This window comes from Thyridium curvatum, assembly GCF_004353045.1.
Source record: "Thyridium curvatum strain D216 chromosome Unknown NODE_3_length_876553_cov_77.224826, whole genome shotgun sequence".
Classification (NCBI taxonomy): Eukaryota; Fungi; Ascomycota; class Sordariomycetes; order Thyridiales; family Thyridiaceae; genus Thyridium; species Thyridium curvatum.
Window position 1 is genome coordinate 406,241 of NW_022156758.1, and position 20,556 is coordinate 426,796.

The 20,556-nt window shown below is 53.0% G+C and overlaps 6 protein-coding genes across 6 annotated transcripts; 5 read left to right on the forward strand and 1 right to left on the reverse strand.

Annotated features, from left to right (window-relative positions):
• Positions 1-3,208: 3,208 nt before the first annotated feature.
• E0L32_000824 (uncharacterized protein) lies at positions 3,209-3,818 on the forward strand (the record flags this gene model as incomplete). The annotated part of the gene is made up of 2 exons (XM_031143084.1): positions 3,209-3,385; positions 3,459-3,818. The coding sequence occupies 2 exons, from the start codon at positions 3,209-3,211 to the stop codon at positions 3,816-3,818; spliced, it is 537 nt and encodes a 178-aa protein (XP_030994358.1).
• A 356-nt stretch (positions 3,819-4,174) lies between these two features.
• Positions 4,175-6,034, forward strand: E0L32_000825 (uncharacterized protein; the record flags this gene model as incomplete). The annotated part of the gene is made up of 4 exons (XM_031143095.1): positions 4,175-4,314; positions 4,372-4,400; positions 4,457-4,960; positions 5,322-6,034. 4 exons carry the CDS (start codon positions 4,175-4,177, stop codon positions 6,032-6,034), a joined length of 1,386 nt encoding a protein of 461 aa, XP_030994359.1.
• A 1,478-nt stretch (positions 6,035-7,512) lies between these two features.
• On the forward strand, positions 7,513-9,435 carry E0L32_000826 (uncharacterized protein; the record flags this gene model as incomplete). The annotated part of the gene is made up of 3 exons (XM_031143106.1): positions 7,513-7,886; positions 7,958-9,198; positions 9,281-9,435. The coding sequence occupies 3 exons, from the start codon at positions 7,513-7,515 to the stop codon at positions 9,433-9,435; spliced, it is 1,770 nt and encodes a 589-aa protein (XP_030994360.1).
• Positions 9,436-11,152: 1,717 nt separating this feature from the next.
• On the forward strand, positions 11,153-11,431 carry E0L32_000827 (uncharacterized protein; the record flags this gene model as incomplete). Its single annotated transcript, XM_031143118.1, has 2 exons — positions 11,153-11,274; positions 11,338-11,431. The coding sequence occupies 2 exons, from the start codon at positions 11,153-11,155 to the stop codon at positions 11,429-11,431; spliced, it is 216 nt and encodes a 71-aa protein (XP_030994361.1).
• A 4,224-nt stretch (positions 11,432-15,655) lies between these two features.
• E0L32_000828 (uncharacterized protein) lies at positions 15,656-17,729 on the forward strand (the record flags this gene model as incomplete). Its single annotated transcript, XM_031143129.1, has 5 exons — positions 15,656-15,824; positions 15,967-16,253; positions 16,312-17,181; positions 17,235-17,302; positions 17,372-17,729. The coding sequence occupies 5 exons, from the start codon at positions 15,656-15,658 to the stop codon at positions 17,727-17,729; spliced, it is 1,752 nt and encodes a 583-aa protein (XP_030994362.1).
• Positions 17,730-18,291: 562 nt separating this feature from the next.
• E0L32_000829 (uncharacterized protein) lies at positions 18,292-20,005 on the reverse strand (the record flags this gene model as incomplete). Its single annotated transcript, XM_031143140.1, has 4 exons — positions 18,292-19,204; positions 19,264-19,473; positions 19,539-19,584; positions 19,669-20,005. 4 exons carry the CDS (start codon positions 20,003-20,005, stop codon positions 18,292-18,294), a joined length of 1,506 nt encoding a protein of 501 aa, XP_030994363.1.
• Between the last annotated feature and the right edge of the window lie 551 nt (positions 20,006-20,556).

Below are 20,556 nucleotides of genomic sequence, written 5' to 3' on the forward strand. Positions count from 1 at the left end.
TTTCATCTCGTTTCCAGGATGTTGCGAGTGCTGCTTTAAACGTCTGCCAGTGCCCTTGGCCTTGTGCTTTGAGTTTTTCTGTGACGAGCAGGAGACTCTCACAGTCCTTCTTGGAGAGAAGCGATAGCTCCTCTATCGCCTTTATTTCTTTTTCTAGTCCTTTAGCAAGGTTTCTATCGTCTTTGGATGTCGTAGTGGTGGTGGCGGTACTTGACGGCAAGACCAGAGTGGTGTTCAACTCGGACAAGCGAGAGTATACTCTATTCAAAGTCAGTATCTCTTCGGATGTTCCACTTGGAGACTCGCGAATCGACACTCCTGTTTTAATTAAGTCTGAGGCAAACTGGACGAATTGGACGACGTTGGAAGCCACTCCCAGGGCGGTTAGAGGATCCATCAGTCTCCCTGTCACCTACTTCGGAAAGAGGGGACTGAAAATGTAATAAGAATGTTTCTATACGGTCGGGGCTCGTGAAGGGTATCTCACGACGCCCGGCGGAGCTGATCTCGTCTCAAACTTGTTCAATGTCGTTGGGGGGACTTTGAGCAAGCTGGGGGGGGTAGCAGATTTCTTTTAATCCCTCAATGGGATTTTGAAGCTACTTAGGATGTAAGGCCCGTCAGGCCTGCCCGATGCTGTCAAGTCGCAAGATTACTGCCCAACAATGCTGCCTATCATTCAGCCTCAGAGGCAGCCCGAGGCTTGCGCCCCACCCAAACTGTGCTGTTTGGTTTTGCCTGCTGCAACCACCCAGCAAATGAGCCCAACCACTGCAAAAGTGCTGTTTTGGAGATGCATACGAGAGGGTGGCAGTGCTGACATACGGCTGTAGTGGCTCATGAATATTTATGTGGCCACGTGTCGTCAAAATATGCTGCCTCCAAGCTCGATCTCTCTGTCAGTTTTGACTTCTGCCTCCATGACGGAGGCGAGTTCCAACACTTCTTTTAAAGTATCAGTCCAAAAACGCAATGAACACTATAACCGTATTTAAGAAACACTTGATGGTCTCCATTGCCGGACATACTGCCAAAAGAGACGGTATTCACTTCCCCAGTGCCTTAGAAGCCAACCATATATTCACTGGCGGCGGAGGACCTCAGGCATGGAGGCTTCCACTTCGACCAGGAAACACCCTTCTCTGTGACGAGCTGCTTTTGAGCCTTTAGATGCGAAAAATCTCAAGGCTGTAAGCGGGGATGACTTCCACCGGCAGGATGGTGCGATCCCTCGGTATGAGTGTGCAATTGGGCCAGTTTACCGTACTTGTTCAAAGTCAATGTGCTTCTCAACGTAGACATGTTTGACGACGATGATTTGTCGATGCTGGATCGTTGCAGCCACACAATGGGTGCTGCTGGGTGGCAAGAAAATGGTCAAGGAGGCCAGCAACCCGATCTTTAAGCTGGCACGGCCGCTCAATGCTTAGACGTGAAAGCTTCGGGCCGCCGAGCTGAAGGAGGCTTCGACTGCGAAATATTCCATCTGAAGCTCAAAGGCATGTAAAAAGATGTTGAGCCTCTTCCCCGAGGCCTTGGAGTGATAAGCTATTGACATTAGAGGGCCATAGACACCCTGCAGCCTCTGTCTTGTACTGTTAGGCTGGAAATAGCTTGCTGAGCACATCATGATAACTCGGTCTTTTTCGCTGCTTACAGCAGTCATCTCAGGGGCAATCACGATTGATTCGTATGCGGACTTTGGCAGCAATGTCCCCGAGATAGCGAATCCTCACAATTGAACCCGACAAATACTTCCGGACCCGCTGCGGAATCGACGCACAGTGTTGTCGCCGTGCTAAACCATGCTCGAGCTTTGTATGTTAGACTGGGGCCCTCGAGTGAAACTTCTCTGGCTAATGAGCGACGAATTAGTGTATGTATCAAAGGGTGGGGAATCAAATGGCTTACCGTGATTACGATTCTTTTTCTCGCTGGCTATCAGGAGTAGTGGGTAGTTGTCCCAGCCTAGTTGCGGGTCCTCAAAAATGTTAGTTAGCATCAGTGGCCATGAGAAGGATAGGCAGCAAACATCCCCCTCTACATACAATGCACGCTTCATAAAGCCACAGAAACCACGTGCTGGCCCATTTCATTAATAAAATTATCTATAGGTCCAGCGACACTTGTTTCACCCTGTATAGCTCCTCCTAAATTCGAGACATACAATACAAACTGTCACCTTTCAAAATGAATATTCAGGTAGCTCTATGAATGTGTTAATAAAGTGTGTCCAGGCTACACAAAGGATATTTGGCCTAGACCAACCGTATACATATGGTGCAAGGTCGACACGACCGAATAATAATCCCCAGCTACCCAAGGGAATATAGGGACTGAAGCTTGAGTCAGATCATCGGCTTTCCACACCACACACACAATCAACGCTTCTTGCAAGTCGTGGAGTTCTCCGACCTGAACAATAGATAGTAGAGTCGAGCTGGTGAGATATTATCTTTGTCATGGGCCAACTGATTGGATACAACCCGCCTGAGGACGATCTGGAGGAGTTGAGGGGGTGTAGCCCCTGATTAGATATGGCTTTATGCTGTGAAATGCATGGTAGTACTAAAGCCTTTGGCTTCATAAATATTTCCCGCGTCGCTAGGGCAATCTTAGACAAGTTGTACCTTAAGGCAGAATAGATTATATCTGTATGTTAGTATAGTTCTTACCTAAGAGATGGAATCAATGAAACCTACAGAAATATCTCTATATTGCTTTTGATTGGCCTTCCAAGGCTGGTTTACAAGTGTTACAATCCAACACCTTGATGCAATGTCTGGGGTATGAGCGATTTCGGCGCGAAGAACCCTCAGGTGAGACTTAGGTGCGGCTCAGCCGAGACTGGAAGTTACTCGTATGAAGCCCAAAAGGGAATTTGGAGGGGGGCTCGTATCTGACGTCGACTTTAGTGGGAGTCTTGTGTCAACTTCGAGTGGAAGAGGCAAGGGTCATAGATGACGTCAGTGATGATTCGTCGCGACGAAATTTGCTGTTTTCAGAAGATGTCGGCTAAACAGATGCAAAGGACAAGAAAACAGTCAAACAACCATCTTGGTCGCTTTCTCTTTGGTCTGCGTCTTCGCATCTCTGAACAGTGTAGCCCCACCAATCGCTTTGGTCACATCAGATCATCTGACTAGCAACAACCATACAGAGAGATTGTGTTGATCCGGCTTCACTCCTACCAACACGCTCTTCCAGGATGTCAAATCGCGAAGACGACTGGAAAAACAAGCCGCCGTTTGGCCCCAAGCCAGATGGTTTCAAAGCTCAATGGCATGGCAAGTGCCACTGCGGCAGAGTGACGTACGAGCTCAGCAGGGAGAAGCCACTGGCGTCCAAATACTGCCACTGTGGCGACTGCAAGAAGCTTCATGGAGTGAGTTTCAATTATCCGCCTTCTTCAATGAGCTCTAGGATACGTGTTCTCATTTCTCTTCCGTATACTCTAGGCACCATTTCAGTGGGCAGCGATATTCAACAAAGGCGATATCAACTTTGCCAATGGCACAGAAGGCCTGGGGTTCTACCACACTGCGGACAAAGGACGGCACCACGATCTGCCTTGCAAGGTGTACTGTGATTTCTGCCGGGCGCCAATCATGGACGAAGGGCGCAACATGATACTGCTGTTCCCGCCTCTGATCCAGGAAATCAGCAGCGAACGGGGCGTCGAGGCGTTCAAGCCTCAGTGCCACCTTTTCTACCCGCAGCGAGTACTGCAGTTCAAGGGTGATGGCATGGATAAGTGGGAAGGGCTGGACAAGAAGAGTGCGTCGCTGGACGATGATGGGAACGTCGTGGAGAAATGACACATAATACGTCGGGGTCAACTTGATACCAGATCTCCGGTGGCCCACATCGAACTCGGGCTGGCGAGACATGTTGCACCAAGGACTTGCAGATGAAGCTGAAACAACCTACAAAATTACAAGACATTTCTTCGCTTACTCGTTTGCATGTGATGCTGGATCAGGGCATCATATGAGGCATCATGCCGGGTGGCTTCACGCAGTGATGTGGAATGACATCACGAGAGGCGGGGCTGCCACAGCCATAAACCCTTTTATCCACAGCGCACAAGTGTACAATTATCACGACCCTGCGACAACATTACCTGCTCATGTCTGATTTCATTTCAACCTCCTAACAGAGCTGCAAACGAAGAATGGGTGCCTTCAGCTGGAACACGCGTTTCACGTGGTTTGTGGCTCTCCTGTGGGCGTCAGCTGCCGTGGGAGATCAGAAAATTATCAGCAGCGAAGGAAGTCAAACCCTACAGAATGACGTGCAGAACGTCCGGCATCAGTAGGGACCTGCAGGCAATCTTGATTTGGACTACCAGCTAACGACGACATTGACCAGGCTCCAGAAGGCCGAGATCATACCGACCGGTACGTCAGTATTATCTGCCTTCTGAATACCATATTGCTGATGCAAGATCATGTAGTCATTGATGACTTCGTACCATCCTTACTTGTGCAAGCAAAATGGTCCTCCAGCAACAAGGCAGAGCTTGGGAATACTCTCAAGCCGAAGAAGCTTCAAGACGCACCTTCGATCAAGCTCGCTCCGCCCAAGGACGACTTTAACTGCCAATCGGAAACAACCTACGTAGTTACTCTTACAGATCCCGACGCACCCTCCCGCAATGATCCCAAATGGTCTGAGATGTGCCATTGGATCGCCACCGGCGTGTCTGTGCCATCCGGCTACAGCAGGGTCTGTTCCGGACTTGAGATCGCCTCGCTCCACGATCTGATCGAGTACAAACCTCCTGGACCACCTCCAAAGACGGGCAAGCATCGATATGTACTGCTTGTGTTCGCTCCGGCCAACGGGACTACAGACAAGCTACACTTGTCGAAGCCCAGAGACAGACAGCACTGGGGCACCGGAAAGGAGAGGCACGGTGTACGTGACTGGTCCGCTGAGAACGGGCTGCTTCCCGTCGGTAAGTCGTTCACCAACAAGAAGCTAAGCATTTTATCGCTAAGCAATCTCAAAGCTGCAAATTTCATCTACGCTCAGAACAAAAAACAGTAAATCCACAATAGCGGCAATACCATGGGGCAAGAACAAAGATGCTGTTATGGAAGAACAAGCAAGTGCACAACAATGGCTTGTGAACAAGCATATGTGCTTCAAAGAAACTTTGTTAACCGCCTGTATCTTTTCAACTTTTGTTTGAGGATCCATTATTCCTACAAATACTGCAATATTGCTCCTCATTCCCTGCCATTTTCCACCATGATTTTATCCGGCTTATTGAAATTGTTCCTCTCCGACTCTTCTCAACTCTACCAACACAACAGCCATGGCTATCCCTCAGCTCAGCCGATTGCCAGCTCCAAGCTCGAGGCAGACATCTGGCCGGCTTCCCGTTCCCAGCAAAGCCGCTTCCACAAGCATCCCCCGAGCTAGTGGTCTGAAGCAGGCCGATATCGCGAACCAGATGAAGACGCAGAAGCACGGAGACACGGGAAAGAAGAGAGCCGTTGCTGGCAAAGGCAGCAGTGTGACTTGTCCCAGGCCCTTTGTGGTGCCTGGCGCTAGGTTACCTCCCCGCAAGTTTCCCGCTCCGGCTATCACAAAACCGACACAGGCTGGGCCGAGTAAGCTGCCGGGACCTTCATCGGGCCTGCGGAGGCCCACGGCACACCATGCTGTTGCGAACAAGCCTGCATTGCACAGGCCTGCCCTGCAGAGATCCAAGCAACAGTCACAGCCGGCAGCACAGGTTCTCGTATCAAGCGCCAAGCACCATACCGAGCTTCTCCCGGTCATTGAGAAGATGCCCAAGGGCCCGATAGCATCACCCGAGAGGGAGATATTCAACGCCATCTACCGGATCTACCTGATGAGAGTGCTCGAAAGAGATGGGAGACGGCGCCGGGAGCTGGACGAGAGGCTCGGTTACTTTCGGGGCAGGTACCCGCAGTATTTTGAGTTTCTCTGTGAATGCAATCAGTGCCCCTGGTCAAAGGATGAAAAGACGTTTGGCAGATATGCATCGGTGTCTTCTTAGTCAGGGGTCCTTATGACCGAGGATCGTGGTGCCGAGTGTGTAATCCGAAAGCAAAGGACATGTTTGCTTGAAAATCAAGAATGAACCAAATTTTAGCACATATTTGCATACACGATGCGCATTAAGCCCTGTGAAAACCCTCTATTAGATTCTGTCTATTTAAGTATTACATCCCTTTTCCCTGGTATATGTTCAGCAGACCTGCGTACACCACCGTTGCGAACTCGATTGTTCCTAACATAGGTAGAATGAAGATGGAGTCGCTTGCTGCATCTATCTTCCAGGGGCTTTTTGTCGAATTCGGCGCCCCGATATGCCCGACAGCCACCCCACAGCCACTTGTCTTGGGGAGGTGGCATACCCGACATGGCGAGATCTAGTTGGTGGTCTGTACAACATTGTCAGACGGTACATTGGCTCTATGCGTAAACTGTTTCCCGCTTTAAGCAATGCCATCAAATACGAAAGATTAACTTCTGCCGTGCTACAGCTCCGCGTTAGACATGCTATGAGACGGCAGAATCAAGAGCGACCTGTCTTGGCGAGCCATGGGCAAGCCATACTAATTATGATCCGGGCAGCCGACGCCTGTTTCGCCCCCATGACGTTCCTCCCCTCTTCTTGTCCTTGTGCTTCACACCGATGCTGATGCTGCACACGATCGAGATTCCGAGCGACAACACAGGCGTGTCGTGGCGGCTGGTGTGGGAGTCAAGCTCGAGAGCTCTTCCGAACAGAGGTCGTGTCAACGAGGCATTGGCGGAGAAATTAAGGCCTTGTGCTCAAGATCTACTGCTATGACAAAAGCCAGGTCCGGTGATTTGAGAAGGCGGGCGTGGATGGCCAAGGACGTGTAGCACAGCTTCGCAGAAGCAAGCATGCCAGTGCTCAACATATCATCATAGCAGGGCCTCAAGATGCCAATCGGGGCGTTGTTCCTGCCTCTAATGGGGCTCCCCCGCTCCGGCTATGTACGTGTTGAGGATGTGTTACACCCGCTGGGGGCTCATAGTGCGGCTCGATCGATGCCTTTCACCGGACCTCATTCAAAACTTGCAGGCGCTGTGCTACAGATCTGCCCTTTCACCCCGCACTCCCGGACTCACCGGTCTGTCGTCTAACGGCTAGTCTCCCGCAATACGATAACACCTGCAGTTGAGTGTTGCGGACTGTGCTGCTTTGAACACCTTCCGATAGGCGACCGAGATCCGAGGCGGTTCCATGCCGTCTTTGTTAGTGCGGTGAAACGTCGTTATTAGATGTGAATCCCGGTAACCCGGCTTTTGGACACCCACCTCGATGATACTCTATCGAGACATGGTGACGGTACTATCTGGAGGCGGTCTGGGGCCACTTGGGTTCTCCTTCTAGAGAGCTGTTATGTCGGGATCTATATAACCACCTCTGGGAAGTGGTAGTAGCTTGAATGCCGTATGCTTCATTGACAATATCACGGTCTTAGACCTCAGCACCTCAAAATGGTTTCCTTGAAGCAGACAGTCTCGACAAGCCTATTACTCGCCGAGTTGGCATCTGGCTACTCAACCGGTTGGAGCCAATACCTCCTTGGCCTTGACAACCTTCCAGGTTTTCGAACATTCAGTCATGGCACGTTAACGGCCCACCGGAAATGCCCCCAGTTGAGACCACTTGATCCTTCGGACGATGGGCTGCTCAGCTCTGATGATATTTTCTCGGGAAAAGATGCGCTTGAAAAGCTGGTCGAGAACCACCGGCCTCTCGTCGAGATAGACTCGATCTGCTACGACGACCTCGGAGACTTTGACACAGACGAGAGATGGAAGCCATTCAACAACATCAGCAAGGTGTTGGAAGACCACTACCCCAACCTGTACGTGACAAGTCTCACTCGAGATGCTAATGTAGGTAGCGAACGTGTACTGACGTGCAAGCCGATCGCAGCTACGAGAACGCCAAGGTGGAGCTGGTCAACACCTACGGCCTGGTGTACACGATCCAGGGCTCCGACGAAAACCTCGCCCCGATCCTTCTCACCGCCCACCAGGACGTAGTCCCTGTGGAGGAGGAGACGCTGGACCAGTGGGACTACCCGCCGTTCTCGGCCCACTACGACAGCGAGAGCGGGTACCTGTACGGCCGCGGCGCCTCGGACGACAAGTCGGGCATCACGGCGCTCATGTCGGCGATGGAGGCCCTCCTCGAGCAGGAGGACTACGAGCCGCGCCGCACCGTCGTCTTGGCCTTCGGCTTCGACGAGGAGTGCGGCGGCGCGCGGGGCGCCGGCGAGATCGCCAAGGTGCTCGGGGACCGGTACGGCGAGGGCGGCATCGCCGTCATCCTCGACGAGGGGGGCGCGGGCCTGCAGACCCTCGGCGACACGGTGTACGCGCTGCCGGCCGTCTACGAGAAGGGCTACCTGGACGTGTGGTTCGACCTCGACGTCGTGGGCGGGCACAGCTCGACGCCGACGCCGCACACCGCGATCGGCATGATGTCCGAGGTCGTCGTCGCGCTCGAGGCCCACCCCTTCGAGCCCGAGATCGCGAAAGGCGGGCCCGTGCACGAGGCCCTCGTCTGCCTCGCCGAGCACTCGCCCGACGCGTTCCCGGAGCTGACGCGGTACGTGCGCCGGGGCGACCTGAAGGGCGCGGCGGCCGCGCTGGCCGCCGTGTCGCGCGACACGCAGTACTTCATCCAGACGTCGCAGGCCGCGACGGTCGTCGCGGGCGGGCAGAAGATCAACGCGCTGCCCGAGTTCGTGACGCTGGGCGTGAACCACCGCTACGCGCCGCAGGACAGCGTCGGCAGCATCCAGCACCGCATCGCGCACCTGGTGGGCCGGGTGGCAGAGAAGTACGACCTCGAGGTCCGGGCGTTTGAGGGCGACGAGGACTACGACGAGTACCTCGCCGCGCACGGCCTTGCGCCTGTGGCGGCGGCGGCGGCGGCGGCAAAGAAAAAGAAGAAGGACGCGCAGCACGGTCTCTGGGAGCCGGTGTACAACGGCACTCTCAATATTGAGGTCCGGAGGAAGTCGTACGTCACGCCGCAGTCGCCTACCAAGGGGGCCGTCTGGGACGTCTTTGCGGGGACGGTGCGCCACTCTTTCGCAGACCTGGCGCGGCACGTGGTTGTTGCTCCGGGGGCCATGACTGGCAACACTGACACCCGGCACTATCTTGGTACGTAGCAGGGGAATGTACCCCCCCGTGCATGGGAGCGTGATCGGGGAAGAAGAAGAAGGCTGACAATTTTCCTTTCCAGATTTATCCAAGAACATCTACCGGTGGAGCCCTGGGAGTCTCAAGTCCTTCAGCAACATCCACACGTTCAACGAGAGGCTTCTCATGAGCGAGCATGTCAACATGGCCAAGTTTTATTACGATTTCATTCGCAATTTTGATCAAGCAGACCTGTGAGAGGTAGTGAGGAGGTAGAGCCCATTCGGGATTTGACCGGCTTGCTGGAAGGAAAGCCTCCAGGCTTGTCCTGCTCGGACTTTCCGAGCTTCCAATAACTTTGATCTTTAAATTACCTCATGTCGTGCGGCCAAATTTGGCGATTTCGGACGACACATGGCTCCTTATCAGCTCTTGTCCCATCATCGCTACTCCAAGTGTCTAACCTCACTATTCCGCTACGATGAAATTCATAGTCGATAGGAGAGACATCTAGAATACGTACCTGAGATGATGGATCATGCCTGTTCCTAATGAATATCGCCTCTCTGTGCAAACATGCGGAAGCGTCAATCCGATTCAATTCTTTGCACAAGATCTGTGTTTGCAGAGGCTTCGACTAATAAGCAAACGCCGCGTAATGTCCGAGCGCGTATCCAAGATCACTCAGCAACGATTGTGCCCACATTGGCCATCTCTCGAGAACCAGGATGGACGTCATCCCGACATTTCCACGAGGTGCCGTCCCAACAGAGGCGGCTCTTGCCGTAGGTCCGTTCAGGTCCCAGGTCCCCAAGCTCTGGCAAAGTCTACCTAGACCTTTCCCGCATAAGCCGAGGTAATCTGCTCCCGACCAAGTGATCGGGAGAGGGGCAGAGGGACGACCCTGATCCTCGCTTCTCAGGGACACCTTCCGTCATCAGGAGTGTAACTGTAGCCGGGGTGATACAGATCACCATACCTGACAGAAGGCCTAGTTTGCCCGTAGCCACGCGAAAAGGTCCCGTAGATGGCCCAATAGTCCAATGAGCTATTGGGATGCCCTGCATGAGAGCGGGAACGAATTGCAACGATCGAACGATCTGGAACGATTGCGCAGCAGGGATTGGCAGCGGCAGTTTGATGGCCGGGAGGGACTTTGGATGGCAGACCGGGTGTTTCTCGTGGTTGCGTGATACGTGAGGATGACGTCGGTGGGAGGTTATGACCTCATCACTTTTGAGAGGATCGAGAGATGGTCGGGGCGCAGGTACAGCCAACCACACGGACCAGCCACACCTGCTGAGTGGGAGGAGAGTGGAATTTGCCGCCACCATTACTAACCTGAAACCAGGCCAAACTTACGCTACCTTAGAGGGAACAAGTTTGGGGAGGCAAGAGGCCATGCTGGCTGATTGCTCGAGCAACAAGTCAAGTCGTGCTTGCGGAGCTGAGCTACACCTCTGGATGGCACATGCCAAGGTGAAGGAAAGACAAGGAAGCAATGCTCCGTCACGTCAGAAGGACGCGCTAAACCCGATCTCGCAAGCCTGAGTTCTCCGCTTTTCTGCTCAGGTGGCCTGGTCATTGGTGCTTTCCCCTGCCACTAGGGCTGATTTAGCGTCATAATCCCGGTGAGCAGTTTCGCCGCGAGAAGGCGATGACGTAGGGAGCTTTGCTCTTCTGCTTGCTCTCCCCGGATTAAGCTTTCCAAACTCAGCTCAGATGGACTGGTGCGCGATTGCTGCGTGAACCACCTGTGACTGCCTATCGTGTCAATCTGGGATCGATCGTTGCCTGCCAACCAAACTCTCACACCCAAACGTGTATTTAACCTTTGACAGTCCCCCTCCCTCTCGGCCATCTTCTCTCCTCTCCATCATCAAACAAGCAAAATCCAGCTTTCCATCAGACAATCTTCACATCACTCAAACACTACCACCACAAACCAAACCAAACCCAAACCCAAACCGTCAACATGGACTCCATCAAGCAGGCCGCCAACTACGTCTCTGACTCCGTCAAGTCCGCCACCTACGGCGCTTCCAAGGAGGCCAACAAGGAGGTTGCCAAGGACAGCAACGCCCCCGTCGGCACTCGGTACGTTTTTGCACAGCAGCTCCCTGTTCTTCGACCATCTCACTAACATGCTCTCCCTTACAGTGTCGAGGCTGGCTTCGATGCCCTCAAGGACAAGTCCAACGAGCACAAGCACGACGCCTCCGCCGAGGCCAACAAGCAGGCCGCTACCCACTAAGCGCGCTTTCCTCCTCCCTCTCTACGCTTTTCCGCAGCATGCACCTGAAGGAAGATACCCCAATTATCATCGCGACGGTCATGGACACACACAAAGGCAATCGGGATGATTCGGCGTTTTTTGTAGGATTATGATACCTTGGGAACAGCTGGGAGCTTTTTTACATCGTCACCCACAAATGAGAAGAAATTCGGGATTCTAGATAGCGTCTAATTGACACTTCGCATTCCCCAAAACCAACACTTGCTCTCCTACAATCACTTGTGCTTGACTGTGCCGACGTGCACCAGAAAATCATGTTCCAAATGTTCAGAGTGCTCGACTCCGAGTCACACAGATTGAGTTCAAGAGACCACCTCAGAGTCTAGCGTCAGCCGTTCGTTTGCCGTTGCTGAGCTAGCTAATGCATACCACACACAACATCATTTGTAAGCTCTCAGCAAGGACATCAACAGCTCTCTCGGTAAATCCCCCCGAGCACCCAGCACCCCATGATCCGCAGGCAAGCCGGACTACCCACTTCGTCGGACAAGTCTTCCGGCCGGTCCGTCCCGCGTGCGCTGATCTCCGGATTAGCCCCACATCCACTACATGCTGTCCGGACAATATGACCCGCCACGATTCTATGTGTGGCGCATCCGGCGTACTGCTGAGACAATGGCATGCTGTTGCGACGGGCCACAGTGAATACCATCCTTCGCCGTCCCGGGACATATACCTGCCGCAGCCTTCGTTTTTTCGCGTCTTGTGTGCAGATACAGGAGAATCGGGTCGTAGCATCGATGGCTCGGAGGTGGAAGACCGGGGGAATATTTGGAGAGGCCTGGTATTGTCAAAGTTGTCCCTGATGCTACATGTTAGCATGTTGCCTGGCATCTCCATTAGATTAACGTCCTCCTACTAGCCCAAGCTGAAAGATGGCAGCGGCGCGATAATGTCCACCCTGGGGATGGGTTAGGGTCGTAATTTCTCGTCCCAGCAACACGGTGTGTGCTCCTTGGACGTAGAACTTGAGCACTTCACTCTTGTATCCCCTTGACTGCCAAAAGGCGGCTTTTTCGTATCAAAGTGGCACCTGCCAGGGTACTATCAAATATGATGCTCTGAAATGCCCGGAGTGGCAAAATACTACCTTCAAAGTACAGGAGTTTCTCAGCCCTGTCGATGGGCTATTCATATCTAGGTTGTATCACCAATGAGGCCTCCAGCCGCTGGGACCAGCCAGGGGATTATAGTCAGGGTTGTTAAGTGATCGGTGTTGATCTTCTTGTAGATACCTGTATTTTGAGACGTCCCAAAAAGCCACATTTTGGCAGTTAAGGGGATCCCTGTTGTCTCGCTTCTGCTGTTCCAGATCTTGGGAGATTCAATCCAAAAGAAAGTTCGACTGATCTCCCAAGTTGGGTGAATGCAGCGAAGGCGAGCGGAACGAAGTGGAGCGTCACCTGAAACTACCTACCCAAGACGCCCCCCGAAAAACAGGGCGATCCAAAGCAAGACCAAAGAGGCCAATCAAAGCAGAGCGAAGTAATCGTGGATAACGAGCGAACAGAAAGCGGGTAAACGGCGAAAATAGACTCTTGCAGGGATCACTCCCAGCCCTTGGCCCCGCAAGCCGTCTCACAAGTTGCAACCGAGCGCGCAAGGGTAGCAACATGTTTTACGTTATCACCGGGACTGGGCAGATCAACAGTTGGCCCTAGCTGTACGGTCACTGCAACAACCCTTTCGAAAGCCTAGAAGACCGACAAGGTTAATATCTTACTGTATCTCAGATAACGTTGATTAACTTGCTGAGTCTTACCGGCTAGATCGCTTGTTGTTATGAAGACGCATGTATACACTCAGAATTAGGGAACTTTGTAGTTTAACCTTCATCTCTTGATCGTTAAGGATGGAACTTATCAATACTAGCTGAGATTTCTATTGGTCGAGTCGTAGCAGCCGATCAATTTGATGCCTGTTTTTATCTAACTTCTAGTCCTCGGTGACGATTTCCCCTTATCACATACTGAGCCACCTCTTGCTAATTACAACGATAGTTATGCAACATCGCTGCCCGTTTCTTGTCCAAGGTTCGGGGATGAAGACCGAGAAAGGCAACTCCATATCCTTTGCATATCCTGCAAACTCTATCCTATTAGGATTCATTTCTTCGGCACGCTCGGTGTTCAATTTGCTCATATTGACTGTGATGTACTCATGTTGACTGAGCGAGACGGGTGATGGCAATAGTCTGGAGACGCATCTGGTCAAGATCACAAGAGCACCCTTTCACTATCCTACATCTGCATCTGTGTTATCATTGGCAGTCTCGTACGTGAAGCTTTCGTAAAATCTGGTTGACGGGAACGGGATGGCATCTAGAGTCTTCTCGGATGGAACATTCATTGACCACCAACTCACGATCCCGCGTCTCATCCGGTCTGAGGGAGCAGGGGAAGCTTGCTCATAGCAAATCAGAGGCAGCCAATTACGCCCTGACCGTACAGTATAGACATCTCCAGTCACCGTCACCGAGCAAAGCGGCTGCCTAAGCCGAGACCTACACCTATCTTTGCGTCCCATTCGCAACAATGCAACCGAGACAGGCGCAGCGAGAGCCGCGAGACCCGGATCACATGCATGAACCAAGCCACTAGTTCCAATATTGTGGAAGCGAAAACCGGCACTTACTCGCCGATGCTGCGTGGGAAAATGCGGGACTGCTCGGGCCCTGTTCTGCTGCATGTCCGGACATTGAGTGGCCCACGGGCGGTGCAACCCTCCGGTTGCTCACGGGCCACCCCATCACCCCGATACCCCGGTTGACGGACGCTCAGCGCCGCAGCACCCTCCTCCCCCTCCCCTGGTTAGAAGCGCGGTACCGGACGCCCCATCCCGCGTGGCTGGCTGCAACGTCATGCGCGATCCCGTCTAATCCCAGCTTTTACGAGCTCCGACGCAACGCTGCTGCACGCGCCCTGGCGGTAGAACTTGCTCTTCTCGACCTTCTGTACCCTCCTCGACAGGAGCGGATCCCCTGCCGACAGGTGAAAATTTTCCGAGGCGGCTCCACCGTATGAAGTTTATCCCTTGTTGTTGAAAGGTTCAACCTTGTGTCGTCCCCTTGTTTTCGCTCAGGGGGCAGGGGGATTCCTTGCAAGACCGCGGCATATCGCTAGGCAGAAATAGGCGCTGCCTGACGGGAATTGCAACATCGTTCGAGGCTGAGAATAACGCTAGCCCCCTTTTCCGCGAAGGATGACTCGCTACCAACACCACGAAAGGTCATGTTCAAAGTTGTTTGTACAGACAACCACACCACGTTGCTGTCCGTGCGATATCATCAAGTCAACCACCCCGGTCGTGGAGATGCGATGAGATTGAAGGACATGAACCGTTCGTAGATCCTTTTGTTTGCTCGAGCCCAAGTTTCAATACTGCACAGTCGTGGGCCACGTCATGGCGAAATATCTCCACTACCATTGGCTCTTGTCAGGCTCCGCTCAGCAGAGACCTTGCACAACGGGCGACAGGCTTTGGTTTTCTTTTGCCAGCTTCACGTTCGAAGCGTGCCAAGCCTTACCATCATAACTCCATTTTATCATCCATTCGTTTCGTGGACTGTACAAGTAATACTGCCCGAGGTTTGAGCGAGTCAGCTGGTGGGCGTTCTCCACCAAAACTTAGCTGACAGTCGTCAGCATAACGGCATCCTCGGTGTGCACGGTTCCCTCGGCCCAGGTCTACCCCGGTCTGCAGCAAAAAAAGAAGCAAAGAAACTGTGCGGTGTGCAGAGAGGAACTTGCTTCTTGCCCCTGGAACCTGCGTAGGCGCCTGAGCCGTTCGGAAATACCACCTCCTCTTAGCTAATAACTTATCAAGACAATATCACATACCAGCCATGCACAGGATCACAGGATGGCCTGTTTATGTAGCACGCATGCATGCGAGGCACCACGATGCCGGACGCCAAGGGTGGGCATCCTCGAGTTTCTGTGCCTTTGGCGATGGATCGTTTGGACATGGTCCCTCGTAAATCGAGTGTTGAACTCCTGACGAGGTGCAGTGTTCATGGCCGAAGCCCGAGGGGAACGGCGAGTTCCTGTTTTCAGAGAGCGCCAGAGAAGCATATAAGGACGACGATGTTCGCGTTGAAGAGATGATCTTGTCTTCGGTCCTCATCCACCAGTCCAATCTTTAGGATCTGCCTGGCATCGTATCACTCTTTTCAGACTCAAAATGAAGTCGACTCTCGTTTCTACCCTTACGCTCGTTACGGGCGCCATTGCCCTTTCCATTCCTTCTACCTCAACTGGCCTGAGCCTTCCGTTCGTTAAACCTCGCCAGTCATGCCAGAACACTCCAACTTCGCGACAATGCTGGGGAGAGTACTCTATTGATACCAACTGTATGTTCCCAAACTTCCGTTCTGAGTCAGGGTCTTTTCTGTTGCCTCTATTCTCCTTGCCATCCTCTTGCAGCGTTATCCGCCATTGAGTCTTCTGCATATGCCTTGAATCGATCAGCATTTCTGACCTCAATTCTCGCAGGGTATGACAAGGCCCCTGATACAGGGGTTACAAGGGAGTATTGGCTCTCTGTGGAGCGCGGCAGCTGTGCCCCTGATGGGTATCAGCGCACTTGCATGACTTTCAACGGGACCGTCCCGGGACCCGCCATCACGGCCAACTGGGGCGACAACCTTGTCATCCACGTTACGAACAACATTCCGGATAACGGCACGTCCATTCACTGGCACGGCATGCGCCAGGTCGGCAGCGTCGAGTACGACGGCGTCCCTGGTGTCACTCAGTGCCCGATCTCGCCCGGCAAATCGGTCAGTTGCCATGCAGCTCTCATGAATAATGGAAGTATCGCTAACACTGGCAACGCAGCTCACTTACAAGTTCCGTGCGACTCAGTACGGCGGCTCCTGGTACCACAGTCATTTCACTCTGCAGTATGCCGAGGGGCTGTTCGGTCCCATGAACATCTACGGTCCTGCTACGGCCAACTATGACGAGGACCTGGGATCCGTGTTCCTCCAGGACTGGCCGCATACCGAGGCCTTCGCCCTGTGGTACAAGGCCAGGCAGGGTGGTCCTCCCGTCATGGAGAACGGTCTCATCAACGGCACAAACACGTTCAACTGCACCGGCTCTGCCGATAAGAAGTGTGTCGGCGGTGGCAAGAAGTTTGAAGTGAACTTTGAAGCTGGAAAGAAGTACCGTATGAGCGTCGTCAATGTCGCGACTGACGGCCACTTTCAGTTCTCCATCGACGGCCACAGCCTGACTGTCATCTCCACCGACCTTGTCCCGATCGTCCCCTACAAGACGGACAGCGTCCTGGTCAGCATCGGCCAGCGGTACGACGTCGTCGTCGAGGCCAACGCCAAGCCCGGCAACTACTGGCTGCGAGCGGGTTGGAACTCGGCCTGCGCGAACAACGGCAACGCACCCGACATCACTGGCATTGTCCGATACGACAAGGCCGACAAGGCTAACCCGACGAGCAACTCTACCGTTATCCCGTCCAAGAGCTGCGGCGATGAGCCTCTCCAGAGCTTAGTGCCCCATGTGCCTCTCGACGTGACCAACATCCCCATCATCTCCAAGGAGCTGCTGGGTTTCAAATTTACCGACTACTTCAGGTGGACCATCAACACCAGCAGCTTGGTCCTGGACTGGAAGGCACCTACTCTGCTGAAGATCTTCAACAACGAGACCATCTTCCCCACGGAGTACAACGTCGTTGCTGTCAACGTAAGTGTCCTTCTCCCTGCGCGTGATGGGTCTCATAGCATACTAACGCCAAGTGGACACAGAGAACTACCAAGAACCCTGAATGGGCTGTCCTCGTCATCCAGGATCAGTCAGGCCTCGGGTAAGTCCATGCCCTGATGCCCGAGCCTCCTCACATACACACAAGTCGGGTCCCCACTAACACGAGCAGCATCGCCCACCCGATCCACCTCCACGGCCACGACTTCTGGGTCCTGGCCCAGACCACGGGAATCTTCGACGGCAACCCGGCGAGCTTCAACACCAAGAACCCGCCCCGCCGGGACACCGCCACGCTCCCGGGCAACGGCTACCTCGCGCTCGCCTTCCAGCTCGACAACCCGGGCGCCTGGCTCGTGCACTGCCACATCGCCTGGCACGCCAGCGAGGGCCTGTCGCTCGAGTTCGTCGAGGACCAGCGCGACATCGCCGTCACCATGCACGACACCAACATCTTTATGGACCAGTGCCGCACCTGGAAGAATTACACCGCCGTCGAGGTGTATCACCAGGACGACTCGGGAATCTGAGCCCCTAGTGTTCTTGAGATTAGTTCCTCGGCTGTGCTGTGGATAGTGGTGGACGTGTGTGTTCTCTTCTTGTTCTGTAAATACTTGTGACTTGTTCTTTGTTATGCTGAACTACGAACTGTTATGTATATGTACGTCTATCGAGAATCAAATTGAAATCTGATTTCCCGCGATTGCAACATCTTGATTATCTTGGCGCGTTGTTGTGGCTAAATCGAAACCCAGAGCAGATAGTCTTGAAGCATCTAGTCTAATTATGTGCATGAAGTCTAAATGTGTTGTCTAAATGTGTCAGTTCGATAGTGGCAATGCTTCACAGCCCCCATCAATGGAGCCACGTTTTCACCGCAGAGGTCTGGCGGTCGACATCCCGACACTTGGCTTGTCCATCACTTTCCAACAACGTAAACTAGCCCAACCTTTTCACTCGTGCCCACGTCACTGGCAGTGGTACCACACGTGCGCGACATAACGCTCATTTGGCCTCATTGACCCAACACCTAGTTTTCCACTATCAAGGCTGAGGTCGAGGCTCCCATCCGTGCGAGCCACGCCCGCATAGTCAGATATCTGCGTCGCTGCTGGCACCCGCGACCTCGTAATGGCTTGGATCAGGCTCAGACGTTGCCTGGGGGTGTTCATGCTCCCGGCGGACATGGATTCCCCATATGATACATAGCCCAATCAAGGCAGCTATGTTGACAATGGCAGTCGCAAAGTAGGGCCGCCCTGGTTGTTTTGGCTCTGTGCGGTTGCCGTCGTAGATGATATTCTTCATAACGAGGGAGCTTAGAAGCTTGAACAAGAGCCCCGCGACCTGATCGGCGACAAATATTCCGGTCCTCTGTGTTGATTTACTTGTGGAGCTAATCAAGGCCCTGGCAAAATGTGGAAGTAGGCTGCCTAAGCTGGCAGCTGCCAGCATGACACCGAACAGCGCTAGCGAGTCTGACCAGGCGAGCATCGCACTGAACATGCCTTGCCAAAGTAGTAGGCCAGCCGCCATCGTGAGTTGCACATTTATCGAACAGTCTTTTGCGCAACAGGCAACCGGTATGGTGGCCAGTGCTGGTAGCAGCTTGGCCCCCGTGATGACCCATCCTGCATCGGGCGTGGTGCTTTTAAACCGATGTGGGATATACTGCACTGTATACTCGTATACAGCCAAGTAATCGAAGGCAGCGGGTATCGAGAAAACAGGTATCGATAAAACAGGTATTGAAGTCAGTGTTTGTATCAGTGTTCGTATCAGTGTTCGGAGATCGAAACTAAAAGTCGCTTTGAAACTTTGAGGTTTATCGACTTCCGGTAGTGGGCTGAGGAAGAACAATGCGCCGCAACCAAGAATCGAGGTTACAAAGCTCATAAACAGGCAGTACCATTCTCCAAAGGTTTGCATAACCCAGCTTGCAGCAGGGAGGCCCAAGAATGCGGCAGTATTAGCTGACGCACCAAGGAGGAGCTGCGCCGAGAAGCTAAGCGAGAATCAATGATAGGTTCTCATGGAGAGCGTTCCAATGCAAAGACAACTCACAAGTGACCTTCACCGAACATTTGTCTGAGAGCACAGTCTCGGAGTACCATGTATGTCATGCCACCTCCTCCGAGAAGAGCCGAGAGAAGCGGTGATGCCCATATCCAGCGGAGATCAAGAGACCCGTTGCTCCAAAAGATGTATGCTTGAGGAACTTCCGCAATGATGGCTCCACACTGCGCCAGGATGAGGACGCTCCGAAGCCGCAAACTGTGGAGTGGTTGGGACCAGATTCATGACTTAAGTGTACACCTATCAAGAACAGGTATACGCACCAGTGAAAGGCGACAACGGGGCACCAAACAAGTAATGCAATAATTGCTAAAGGACAGAGTTCTCAGTACACAGTTTCCTTGTTCTGATTTGCCTGCAAAAAACAGGCGGACCTCCAGGGTGGTAACTCACCAACTGCCGGCTGAATCGTGAAATAAGTAAAACGAACTGATGCTAACGTATCCATAACAAGTTCCGTGTTGCATTGCTTCTCCGGGATGAGGGTAAAACCTGACTTGCAAATGTGTTCAAAATATGAGCAACAAATGACATTTTTGGAAAGGCGGGGTACAGCAAGAAAGAAGGAGTTGGCTCCCACAGAGATCATGACAGTGGAGAAGACAAATATCCAAAAGTTCGGATCGGTGTACATGTTAGTTCTCGGCGAGGGCTCCTGCTCTGTACCTTGGAGCAAGCGGTCTGTTTCAACCGCTTCCCCCTCTAAGATCGCCGACTGCTCGTCCGGCATGGTCACGACCAGGAGGTTCGAGTGTGATCAGGGCTTGCGAAGGGTATGCAGGTGTCGAAGAATGTGAGTGGCTACCGAATAACGAACAGAAGAGAGATCACTTGGTCCAGATTACGAGCGAAAAGACGGTGAGGAAGGTGTTGGGTTCGATATTTAGGTGTGACTGGGCCTCAAGAGACGACTACTTTGGCTGCGAGGCGAGGTGTGCCAGCATCGCTGACTGACTACTGGCTCAGCTCGGTGGGAAGCTTGCCTGCACCGCCACGTCATGGCACTTGGGCATCAATCAAAGCTGGGGCGCGCTCCTTCGTAGTTGCGGCTCAAGCTAGCTCTCGGGAGCTGTATGCGTATTAGATAAGCAAGTTCTGGAATATTCACTCTTTGCTGCGCCCGAATCAGCCCTCCGAGAGATCATGTTGGCCTTGCAGGCGGCTCTGCTCTGTCACACCCCTAGCGGCCCAAGGCAGAAGATGCTGGAGCCTGACCATGTGTTCATTATGCTCTATGTATCTCCTAAAGGGCCTGTAGTCTATGTATGGACGGCTTCCGAC